The 12501-nt window shown below is 38.9% G+C and overlaps 2 protein-coding genes across 4 annotated transcripts in view; one reads left to right on the top strand and one right to left on the bottom strand.

The window, feature by feature from the left end:
- Positions 1-777: 777 nt before the first annotated feature.
- LYSMD2 (LysM domain containing 2) lies at positions 778-6443 on the bottom strand. Of its 2 annotated transcripts, none has more exons than XM_007422182.4 (3): positions 6030-6443; positions 2072-2403; positions 778-1608 (listed from the first exon to the last, which is right to left on the bottom strand). In XM_007422182.4, exons 1-3 carry the CDS (start codon positions 6255-6257, stop codon positions 1560-1562), a joined length of 609 nt encoding a protein of 202 aa, XP_007422244.3. In that variant the 5' UTR covers positions 6258-6443; the 3' UTR covers positions 778-1559. The 2 variants fall into 2 exon arrangements, with proteins under 2 accessions (XP_007422244.3, XP_088004673.1); XM_088148547.1 differs by having other exon boundaries at positions 778-1611; positions 6030-6439.
- Positions 6444-6483: 40 nt separating this feature from the next.
- The window catches only part of LOC103054470 (tropomodulin-3), a 64575-nt gene continuing 58557 nt past the window's right edge, over positions 6484-12501 (top strand). For both annotated transcript variants that reach the window (XM_088148543.1, XM_088148542.1), the window contains exon 1: positions 6484-6598. The gene's annotated coding sequence lies outside the window, so the exon portion shown is untranslated. The remainder of the gene's footprint in view (positions 6599-12501) is intronic.

The following is a 12501-nucleotide window of genomic DNA, read 5'->3' as shown; positions in this document are numbered from 1 at the left end:
AAAACTCACTGTATTCCCAATAAAGATATAATTCTACATGAAGATGTTTTTAAACCAGAGATCAAAGAGGTTATTATCATTCTCACACTGAGATCTAAGATAGTCTCCTTCAAATTTCACAATGCTGAGATGTAAGCCCATGATAAATTTTAAGAGTACCAGTGGCTCCTCTTTCAAAATAACTAAGGAAAGCTGATAGTAAATCTACAGGAAGAACTTGAAAGCTTCAATCCATGTGGAAACACACTTCATAGTGCTTGAATAAAAGAAGAAATAATTAAATAGGAAATATGTTGTGGGCCAAGATTTAAAATTCAAATTTTAAGATATATAAAACTACATCCTTTTATATATCTTCAATCTACTGTTCATCCATTTCCCTAACAATGGACACCAGTATTTCTGAAGAAAGTTTTCTTTCTGGGTACCTTTTTTTCACTGTTATCAATTTTAGCACTTATTTCCTTTGGGGATTTCTTCAACTCTAAACTAAAAGCTCCAGCCATTTTATTTGCACACAGCGGAGACTTTTCTTTAAACAGGGCATGCAAGTTGTTGGTTTTAGACTGAACAGCTCTGCTCTTCACCCATGCAATGTTTCATTCTCATTACCAAAACAGGATGAAGTTATGCATCCTGTGGTCTTGTCTTCCTCAGCTAGGATATTAATATTCTCATTCTGAGAACTTCAAGACATATAAATAGGGACAAAGTGTATTCAAACTATTCTGATTTCAACTAAAGATAAAATAGTTGGAAAAAGGAGCAAAGACAGTATAATTTAAGAAATTTTAATACAGCATATGAAACAAAAAACATGTCTGAAATGTAGCTGCAAAGCATCAGATACACTAAACAACAAAGGCAATAACTTTTTAAAGTGCATTTTATATTCAATACATGAAACTACATATATGTGCTGACAAGAAACTATATTCCAAACACCTTTTCACAAAGAAAAAATACAATTTACTCTGTTTGGTCCCTTGATTTTTAAAGTTTCCAAACAAAGTATTTTACCATACATATTTTAAAATCCCAACTTTTTTCCCCCTAAAACAGTTGGCTAAAATTGGTTCACTTTAAGAGCATATCTTTTAATACATTAACACAGAGAGTCATATACAGGTGTGCATAAACACACACCTTATTCATCAGCATCAAGTTCACAAAATTTGCATGACAAACTTATCTAACTCAAGAGTTCATGGGTTGTTTTTTTTTTAATGTTTCTCTAATTTTATCTTATATACAAGTATACTATTTCCCAAAAAATCTGCATCTAAATTCTCTCAGGGATATATTGTTGCTAGTGTGCCATTTTATATCAGAAATATAAAGGCAATATTTTTTGGAGGTTCATTTCTTTTATTAAATAATAAAAGGATATTAACCTATAGAAGGCAGACATTCAAATAATTTTAGTGCAACAGTCAGTGGAATTATCTATATGTGACTTGTAACAAGTACAACATAATAAATCAATCCAAAAGATCTTTTGAATCTTCAAATATTTAGTTCTTTAAGAACTGTTTTCATTCCAGCTCCTTATTCATCTTCTACTGCTGATAGGAAGAAATTGCATAGGAATTTTCCTCACCATATTCCCTGCTGAAGAAAAAGGAAACTTATGAAAACATGCAGTTGCTTAAAATTTACTCCTCAGAAGTTCATCCAATTTTAATAGGATTATCTCAAATTAAGCCATTTGAACACTGCTGCAGAACTGTTATCCTTCTGAGCAGCAACATACCACTGGGCCCATAAGCAAAATCCTATCATGCAGAAATTATTTAAACTTTATACAGCTATCATACCAATGGATAATATTATGTTTGAGTAATATAGCTATTCCAAATGTTTGCTTTAGGATAATGTTTCAGTTATGATGGTTGAAATTTAGTAGCTTTCTTATAAATGGTTTTATATACTGTTGTCTATTACAATTGTTATTTATTAATAGTTATATTACCATTTATTAAAGTCTTACAGCAGTTTAAAATAAAAACATATTAAATGTTATTATCAATTCCAAATCTGTGTTTGGATAAACAGGAGAATAAGATTTTACCTGTTATCTTCAGATTTTAATTTCTTAGCTGCTTGTTTGGACAACTTAATCTGCACATCCATTCTGTGCAGAAAATCTTTGGCAGAGAGTTCTTCAAGTGGAGGAAGTTGATTGTCAGATTCTTGAGGACTGGGGGAAGACCTGTCTTCCTGAACTGTCACAGGTCTTTCTTCGCAAGAAACAGGATTGTCAGTATCATTCTCTGGAGACTCCAGTGAGTTACATCCATTAAACAGCAAAGCCCTTTCAAATATAACTGGGATATTCAATGTTTTTCTCAGAAATATGCAGTCATTTGTGAATAGTTTATTTGCTCTTTTTATTTGTTCCATCTGAAAAAGAAATAGAATTATGTTTACAATCCAAGTGAAGCAAGTGCAGGTAGTCCTCAACTTACAACCATTCATTCAGTGACTGTTCGAAGTTACAGCAGTGCTGAACAAAAGGACCTACAACCAGTCCCCAAGGTTATGGCCGTTGCAGCGCCCCTGTGGTCACATGATTAAAATTTGGGCATTTGGCAGCCCATCTGCATTTACAACTGCAGGGGCACTTCAATCCCCCCCAATGCTGCCTTTTTGAACCTCTGCCGCCATGTATTCCACTGCCCCAGCTGACCTTCACCATCTTCTTGCTCCCGCCGCTGACCAAGCAAGCCCAGCCTGGCCCTTCATGAGACAGCTTCTGGCCACATGAGGGTTTCCTCTTAAGACCTGGGGAAGATAGCCTCACATGGCCAGCAGCTGCCTTGTGAAGGGCCAGGGCAGGCACCCCTCGCCAGCAGCAGGAGCAAAAAGATGGCGGTCAACTGGGGCAGTGGAGCAAAGGGCGGCAGGGGCCTTGGAGTGCAGAGTGGTGAGGGTGACTGAGGTTGGGATGGCTGCGGCTTTGCACTGCTGGGCCATGCAGTTCTGGTGCAGGGTGCTGGGCAAGGCAGGGTGCAGGGTGGCCAAAAGGGCAGAGATGGTGGGGGAAGTTGGAGACAGTTCCTTACCTTACTGAGGCTCAGGGCTGGAAAGAACCAAGCCCAGAATGGCTTGGATTGGGGTGGGGCCTTGGCTAACAACTGATGGAATTTGCTTAACAATGGCAAGGGGAATTGCCGGGATTGCTGTCACTAAGGTCATGTATGTTGTGTTTTACGACCACATTGCTTAGTGATGGAAATTCCTGTTCCAGTTGTGGTTGTAAGTCGAGGACTACCTGTATTACAATAGCCAACAGCTACCTCATGACATAAATTTATTTCTGAAAATTTATCTCCAACGTTTAATACAATTAATTTATGGCCATCCTTCCAAAATGGTGTCTGACATTGTTACAGCTGCAAAACCAGATTTCTCATACAGGCATATTAAGCACAAGTGTGGGGGGGAGGGGGAAGACCAATTTACATCTCTCTAACTGAACAAGTTAAAAATAAAAACTCAATTTATTCTTTGGAACTTCCATAGCAGCTCAGTTTTCAAAAGGATGAATTCTTCTGCCATTGATGTATACACATTTTCATATATCAACTATAAATATATTAACAAACATTTCCTCAGGCATAGGTAACTAGACCTTTTACACCTTCCCCCCATAACCACAAGTTAAAGTGTGCTTTTCTATGTACATAAAGAACCATACAGTAATGTTCATCCAGCAGTTTAAAGATTGAACAACATAAGATTTAGAAGAATCTTGTAAGATCTCACACTTTTTCCCCAGAAACATTTTAATTTAGGCTTGGCATCACAGACCTATTGCAATACAATACTCTCATGGGCCAAAGGTTGATAATAAAAGCTGTCACCCACCAGGATAAAAAATTGTTTCAGTCTTAAATGCTGTCTACAATCTCTACTGAAATCTGTCTCAATTTTCAGGGATTGTGTGTTCAATGTAGCTACAGAATTAATGCCTCAGAATTAGCATGTATAGCTAGGTTACGTTTGAATCTATATGTTCCAGAAATACATACACACTTCAACCTTTTCTTATTAATAGTGATTTATTACAAATTCTGATTATACCAATAAAGTTAATACTGTGCTTTCCAAAACAGAATGCTTCTGGTTTGGGTGTTCCAGCTGTTCTCTTTCAAAACTCTCGTTAGACAGAATATTTCACAGACTCTGACAACTTGGGGTGGGGGGGGGGAGAATGTCAAAACAGAACACAACCAGGATCTGCACATTTTCCAGAGATGTATTCAAACATGCTTAACAATGCTGCTATTCAAGATCCCTAGCAATCACTTCAGTTAGGCAAACTTTTAAATGATTTATATTCAAGACACCACATTTCAAAGAAGACAGGAAAGAGTAACAACTCTATAATGCACACCATCTTCTTTTTTCATAGACTGACTTTCACCTTCACCCTTCTCAAACCTTTCAAACTTTCATATCAGAGGGCCCAGCTCTCAAAGGAAGAGCTTCCAGATTCAAGTTTCTTCACCCGATCACATCCAGGACACGTGATGCACTAACTGCAGTAACTCTATAGTTGTATTAGATAACAGATGCCCTCCATATCTCCTTTCTTAGGAAAAGCTTAAATGTCTGAAAGCCTCTCCAATACAGGCTGAGATGTGCCCTCTTAATATTAGCCATATTGGCCTGAGATGTGGGCTACACTGAGGGGGAAAGCTCTCTGCAAAGCATTCTCCTTTTTGTTGGCTCTTGTTCTTTTTTGCCTGCCACTAGTTAAAATCTCATGTCCTAAAAGTTTTGCCCACAGTGAATGTGATCAAATTGGTACAATATCTTTGTTGGGACTATGGTGTAGGTATATAACTGTCAATCATTGATCAATAACCCTCACCCAAGCCCATCTGGCAGTGAAAAAAACAACAAGACACCCAAATAAGAGGATGAAATAAGTACAGAAAGTCACTGGTGGACAAAAAAGGAAGAGCCCTGATCTTTAATACCTGCCTTTAATACATAGATAGGGAAACAAAGAAGGCACACAACACAATCTATTGCGAGAGCTGTTGTTGTGAGGATAAAACATGGGATAAAGGCTTGAGCTCTTCAGAGAAAAAGTAGTATATAAACTGCCTTGGCTCAAAAAGAGATGCCAGGTTGGTTGCAATGATTCCAGTGGAAAGCACTCAGGATGAGGACAGAAACCCTCTCTCCTCCTCCAGCAAATTCCTCCAGTTAATCGGAGGTGGGGAAAAAAAGTATATGGCTTGTCATCCAGAAACGCTTTTTTGTCGGAGGCCGAAGAATCCAGCAGAGATTACTGGCTGGAGATCCGAGAAAGGTTCACATTCCCTCGTTTCAGCTGCAGAACCCCTGTCCCAAAGGACGGTGCCCATGCTCGTGGAGGCGATGGAATGCTAATTTTAGGGTTAATTTGAAGAAGGCAGCAGAAACATCATGTATGGCCCCAAACTGACCTTCACTAGCTGCTGGGAACAGAGTAGATGATTAAGCTGCAAACCGGTCCAAATTCCTCTCTCTTTGAATACAGCATTTCTTATCAGAGCTGAAAAGTGCGAGTACCGTGGACCCGCCCCCCGGAGGAATCGCTGCGCTCACCTGCGCTAACAAGCAGAGAAAGAAGCCTCCGCCTAGCTTGTATTTCCCTTAGCGACAACAAGCGCCCACCTTTGGGCAGCAGTGTCCACTTTTTGGGAGTGTTTTGCCCACCCAAGGGTGTGAATAATTACTGCCTGCCAATCATCATGTAATTCTTTGTTTCAAGAATGTGTAAAAGTTGTGTCGACTGACACATGTGTGCCTGCTCTGGAAATTATAAATACTTTTTTATCTCCACTCTGGCGCGCTTCTTGGGCAAAATTGCATGCCACCCTAGAACCCCCAAAGTTCCTGGGGCAACGGGGGGGCGCCCTCTAACACGCGCACGCGCCCCCCGGCCGACAGCGCGACTCCTCTCGGGCCAAGTTAGCGGAATCGAGGCCGTGGCCGCGTGGGGCTCCCGCGCCAGCCCCCTCCCCGCTTACCGTCACGCCGTACTTGAGCGCAAGGCCAGGCAGGGTGTCCCCGGGGCTGAGGCGATGCTCCACGTATCGTTCCGCCAAAGGCGCGGCCACCGTGGCCGTGCTGCCGTACGAACGCGTTTTGGTGCGCGCCAAGCTGAGCGAGAGCTCGGCCTCCCCCTCGGCGGCGCCGGGCCCGGGCAGCGGTTCCTCCCGCAGCGACAGCCCGGGCAGGGGCACGAACTCCGCCATGGCAGGTCGCCCTCAGCGGCAGGTCGGGGCCATAGGGAGCGAGAGGGCGGGCGCCCGGCACGGACGTCGTCAGCGACGCCTTCCGTCCCCTCAGGCACCGAAGCAGCGCCCCAAGGCGGGAAACGGGAAAGGCGCGAAACGAACGGCGGTCGCGCGCGCGCCTGGCGCCACGCGAGGGAAGGGGGAGAGGCGCGCCTCCGGCCAGGCCACTCCTCTGCGCCTGCGCCAACGGCCGCGCATGCCCCGAGCGCGCGCCCCGCTGAGGGGGAGGTCTCGTCCCTTGAGGACCTCCGTCCCCGCCCCTGACCTGGGGTCTGCGTTCACACGATGCGCCCGTCCAGGTCAGTGAAGGGCCTCGGAATTCCTGGGTGCCATTCGCCAAGTTGGGTTACCGTTAACTGTGGTGTGTGGGTTTGGGGGTAGCTTTAGCGAGCTGCCTCGTTTAGGGTTCAAGTAGTGTGCGAACCTGGAAAATTGTATTTTTTACAAATATATTTGTACTTTTGAAAAAGAATTATAATGTTTATGCATGTTTTAACATAAATCACTCCATAATTCTATAAATTATGAAAGGAAAAAAAAGGACTAACTCCGTAAATGGGTTAAGCGTGTTGTGCGAACATGGGCAGATTGAGCGACACGAGTTCTCTGAGGGAATCATGGAGGGTAGTTTTTTGTTGTCAGTGACAGGGCTTGGCTATGAACTCTATGAAATAATTAGGGGGAAAGAATACCTCAAAGCGTTTGCACACTGCCTACCCCTAAATTTGAATGGAATATTAATTAAGCTCTGGGAGAAGATAACGGTGATAAATGTGTGGTAAAGAATCAAGAGGATAAAGTTAGTTTCGGAAAATAAAGTAGATTTTTAAAAAATGTCTGTGTTAATGATTGGATTCACACAACACAATGAACTGTGATGTTTACTGTGGTTTGTTGAATAAGCCATAGTGACTTTGTTCACACCTAATGCCTAACCACAATGAGTGGATTTGTTTCCTAAACCATGAGTTCTTAACCTGGTGTCCACAGACCCCTTGGGGGTCCATGGCTAGATTTCCAGCGATCTGTGGATTTGAATGGGGGTGGGGGGAAATTACAACTTTATTTTCATTAATATCTAACAGAAACGTATGTAGCTTGTCTTGTTACTGATTTGGTAGATTAATAAATACGTAAGCACATATATTGTGATATTACAAATTTCCCTTTTTTATATATTTATGAATTCTATTTGGATATAATAGGTTTCCTTTGTAATGCAACCTATATCTATGTATTTTGTTTTATGCATTTAAACACAGTTTTCTGAGAAGGGGTCCATAGGTTTCACCTGATTCTCAAAGGGATCCATGCACAAAAAGGTTAAGAAGCCCTGACCTAAGCCAAAAATAAATGTATCCCATAAGATTTAGTATGACATGTGCATCTGGCCAAAAGGCTTTTTGGCTCCATAAAGATTGATCAGTTTATAATGTAATGTAAATCGTGGATATAGATATAACTAAATACAGTTGTTCTTCATAAATGATTATGCTGTATAGGTAGTCCACAGTTTAAGAACGAGTTCTGTCCCCAAGGGCTGTCCTTAAGCTGAATTTGTATGTGAGCCGGAACAGTATTATTGTATAATACTCTGTAAGTAGTACTGTGTAATGAACTCAAACCATTGTGTATTTAACTTGAATTATTGTGTATTTAACTAAAATTTTGCTACAGTAGGCTCTGTTCTTAACTATGGTTCATCTGTAAACTGGGCTTCTTAACCTGGGGACTACCTGTAGTTAGGCACATGAAACTATTCCAAGCATCAATTCAGCCCCTTGTTGTATTTAGGCAAGAACTTCCCAGGTGACTTTTGGTAATGGACTGATGTTTGATGGCTCTGTTTGCACAATGATTAATTCCCCGTGATTAGCACATGAACCATACACTAATCATATAGAGTGAATTCACAATATATCAGCCAAAATATGATTTTATTTGTATTATGAATACAACTAGTTTTTCTTTATCACCTGAAAATGGGAATAAAAACGATCTGCTTCAAAAGCTCATAGGAATTAATGTAATATGAATTATAAAACTATATGATAGGTAATGAGTTTGATAGCCTAGACATTTGAAATAAATCTACAGTAAAAGAGCTAGTAGAATTGTGACGGAAGCTAAAAACCTGGAGAGGTTTTTATTTATATGCCTCTGTGTGTGTGTGGGGTCACTGTAGCAAACGATGCTGGTTTAGATTGGCTTTTAATCTGATCCAGCAAAACTGTTCTTATGAATGTTGATAATTACATAGAAATGTTGTGAAGAAAAACAAAACGCTTCTGTGACTGTAAGGAATTAGCTTCATTGTTAATATACACTGCTGTGTGTTGCAGAAGTAGAGAAATAGATATTTATTTTTGGTTATACAGTATACAAACTTCATCTGCAGTTATTAGGTCAAAGATTTCCAAATTGGCAACATTTACTAAATGTGTTGAATGTGCTGTTCTTCCCCCTAGTGGACAACTGTGATATGGTTGTTAGTACCCTGTCCTTTTTTCTTTTTTCTTTTTAATAAAGACTGTTCTTATAAAATGTGTTTGTCTTAAAAGGTGCTACCAGATTTCTTCTGAGCCATGGTGTAGTGTGTATCACCTGAAAATTTTTAGGGCTGTTGGGAAACCTAACTTTTTTTTCTTTATCCTTTACTTTTGAACAAAGCATGCCAGATTTGGTGGTGTTAAAAAAAATTGAAGTCAGAAAATTTTAATTCTAAGTCACCATCACAACCCTGCTCTTACACTGGACTGCTGCAATCTACTTACAATATAATTGTCTGAGATTTCTCACAATAGGCTAATTAGTAGTTAAATTTAGATATAATCCATGCAGACATGTAACTTTAGTACTGTATAAAGTTCTGTTAGTAGACTTTGCACTGACATATTAGCTTATGTAAAACTAAAACATTTCTATTAATCTACTGACTGAAATTTTACAGGTAAGAGATTGCAGGTGATTGAAGCATAAAATAAGAATCTTAAAACCCCTCATTTGATTCCTATTATGTTTTTTCACCCAGTGCAGGAAGAACATTCTGTATCAGTTCCCATCCACCTTTTTTTATTGTTGTAGTAGCCTATTTCTTCTCAATCCAATGCTTTTTTCACTTCTGTATGCTTCTCACCAGATTGGATCTATCTCTTCAGGAAAAAAAAAAAGCTATAATTCCTTTCCCTTCTTCATCTCCAAGTTTTAAATAATCATTTAATCATTAATATCATTCTATGACACAAGACACTTGCTCCCCACACCCCCAAAAAGAGTAGAATATATTTCAAATATTGCTATATCTTGATTTTTCTATCCAAAGGACTTTCCAAATTGTGCAGCAAGAAAAAGAGCCATTAAAATGGATGCCACCATTTAAGAAATCACTAATGATTTGCCTGTTTACAAGCGCCTCTATACTGTTTCAGTCAATTGAATATTAAGTGACTTACAGGATATGTTTGATATTTTTTTTAAGTCTTCAAATGTACATGCCTCTGCTCTTGAAGGCTTCAGTAAGATACATGGTTGATTCTCATGGATGTGTCTTCCATGCATAACTTTTGTCATGCTTAAAAAAAAATCTTATAGGAAGTGAATTCACTAAAGTTGGATGTTGTAAGTTCCACAGCACCAAACAACCACAGAAATTGTTGTGAATGTTTGTTTACAAAAGGTGAAGCTAACATTGTGTTTCCAAGGATATGGGGGGGGTTGTTTTTATTTTTTTGCAGCAAAGCTTTGAACTCATGAGATTACTCTTTCCAGTCCAATAATCTTCTAGCATTTAACATGTACATAAACTTGGCATACTATACAAGTACATCAGTGTTGCACATAATGGCTGACAGTGTTTAAGAATTTTTAATTATTTTTTAAAGAACTCTGAAATAATAGCATTGTCCAGAAAAAAAAAATCTTCTATCCTTTGTCAAGTTCTTCCTTTTAATAATTGAATGTATGCCCCAGTGTCATGTTACAAATATTCTCATCTGCTTGTAATCTTAGTTTAGAAGCAATCCTACATCAAATGCTAAGTCTTCCATATAAAAATAGGAAACTTAGCTTGCATTCATCTTATGTACTGGATATATTCTCTGTACGCCTTACTTCTAAATATGGGTAGCATTGTTTTATTTCTAGGAAGCCTTTCTCTCCTTGTTGTTCATCAGTATGTCCCTTTTAAAAGGCTTAAGGCCAGTCCTTATTAAATGGCTAAATTGCAAAGCTTTAGAGAGCTTTCTCTGTCCTCAAAATCCTTTGTAGGACCTTGGACACAGCTGTAGTTCCTTTCCTTCCTGGAGAAGTATTATCATTGATGTAAAACTATTGTATTCAGTTTCATTATCTCCTTAGTGTTAGCACCTTCAGTGCAGCTTCAATGGCTGACTTGAGCACCTTGAAAAGCATGTATCAAAGGAAGATACCTGAGCAAGGATATAGTAGAAGATACATAAAACTATAGGGCCAAGTTATAAGGTCAAGGGAATATTGTCTGTTATGCTGGTTGTTGGCAGCCCCATTACAGACTGCAGGCAGGGGAATGCATGTTTGAATGTACATTATATATAATAAATTCTTAATATGGTATTTAACAAGGATAATATGCTAGCTATTCAGTCTTCTCCTGCGTTTAGTCCATCATTAAAATTTTCTGTGTATTTTGGATGGTTCATAGAATTGCTTCATATGCTATGTTAAGGATATGTTTTTGTTCAGAAACTAATGCCCAAATCTAAACTTGCAGGGTACAGTATATCCCTTTCCTTACTGCAGACTTCTATGCTTTTAATACCAACCCAGCTCAGACACAAAGATTCCATCATTGCAGTACCACAGTTTTACTTTTGAATGTTGACCTATTATACAGCTGTTGAATCATAAGCTGTGATCAAACAAAAGGAACATTTTAAAAAATGCCAGCCTTTTGTAGCAGCTGAAATCTATCCTCTTGAGTAAATGATGTAGGATAGAGACAAGCAGCTTCTTATCACGAGCTAACTTTTTCGGGCAAATGTATAAAGTCTCTGTTTCTTAACTAGTTGAATGAGTAGACTGGTAAAATTTATCCCACTTAGCAGGTGCTATGCTGAATATCAGATCTGACTTTTCAAGTAACTGCATGTACACATTATAATAACTTTCTAATTTGTTAATAGTTAGTCATATGTTCTAAAGCTGTGACTGATTAGTAATATTTGCATGAGTTTGAGGTGATGATTGTGTGATTGAAGTTAAATATGATGAAAATAATACTTCCCAAGGAAAAAAGCCACCTTGTTTTCAAAGGATGCACATGTATGTTGAAGCAGGTATTATTCAAGACAAGGATATTCATATCTTCTCATGCACCCCAGTGAATGCCTCTTTGTTGATGGCAGTCACATCTCTATTTAGACATTAAAAAAGACAGTTAATAAGGGGATCAAGAATTAGCTGATAAATATAATTGAATGCTGCTATTGGACTAACTCATCTCAAATTGACTTTTTTGTGAACTGGGTAGAAGGATTAATAAGGCTGCAGACTGAATTAGGCAATAAAAAAAATATTCATAATATACACATTATCTTGTCCATTACTTGGATAAAGAACATGTTCAAGGAATGTGAAAGAAAAAGCAGCCAGGATGCCCACAATAGAATTACCACATGCAAATACAGCATCATATATACAAAGCTTACAATTCAAAAGACCCTGATTTAAAAAAGATCACAATATCCTGTTTTATATGTTTAAAGATTCAGCAGGTTACTACCGCAAATGAGGGCATGAATATATGGGTCAGGACATCTATACCAGTGCCTGGTCTTCAGGAGGCCCTGTTCAAAGAACATAGGAAATTGTCTCATATCAAGTCAGACTTATAAATTTGGACTGCCTAACTCTGGGCTATCTCTGCCATGTTGGGACAAGGTGCAGTTGTGTAATACTATAGTCAGTTGTAGCTGACTATATTTACTTTCTGCTGTTTTTTTTCCCAAAGATGAAGAAATATTAATGAACAGTCAGCTAAATAAATTATAGTGTGGAAAAATCCGTCAAAGCTGGGAAAGAAAACTGTGTGTTGTGGCAATGGGGACATCCATCTCTACGTACGTCACTACCAAATGATTTGAGACCTAATTCTCTATGCAATATTTTAAAAATGATTCTAAAAATTATTTCAGATGGCATTCTTGGAAATCTTTGGGCTGGGCTG

This window comes from Python bivittatus, unplaced genomic scaffold (assembly GCF_059951505.1).
Source record: "Python bivittatus isolate LINGU-HERP-01145 unplaced genomic scaffold, Pbiv_v1 ctg000530_np1212, whole genome shotgun sequence".
In the NCBI taxonomy this organism is placed as follows: Eukaryota; Metazoa; Chordata; class Lepidosauria; order Squamata; family Pythonidae; genus Python; species Python bivittatus.
The sequence above is the reverse complement of the archived record's forward strand: the minus strand, read 5'-3'. Positions and strand labels throughout refer to the sequence as shown.

Bases quoted from the DNA above. Each gene is read 5' to 3' on its own strand.
- LYSMD2 (XM_088148547.1), bottom strand. From the start codon at position 6,257: ATGGCGGAGTTCGTGCCCCTGCCCGGGCTGTCGCTGCGGGAGGAACCG. The intron at 2,404-6,029 runs GTAAGCGGGGAG...TTTCTTTTTCAG, and splicing joins CGCTCAAGTACGGCGTGACG to ATGGAACAAATAAAAAGAGC. The intron at 1,612-2,071 runs GTAAAATCTTAT...CTTTTTCTTCAG, and splicing joins TTAAAATCTGAAGATAACAG to CAGGGAATATGGTGAGGAAA.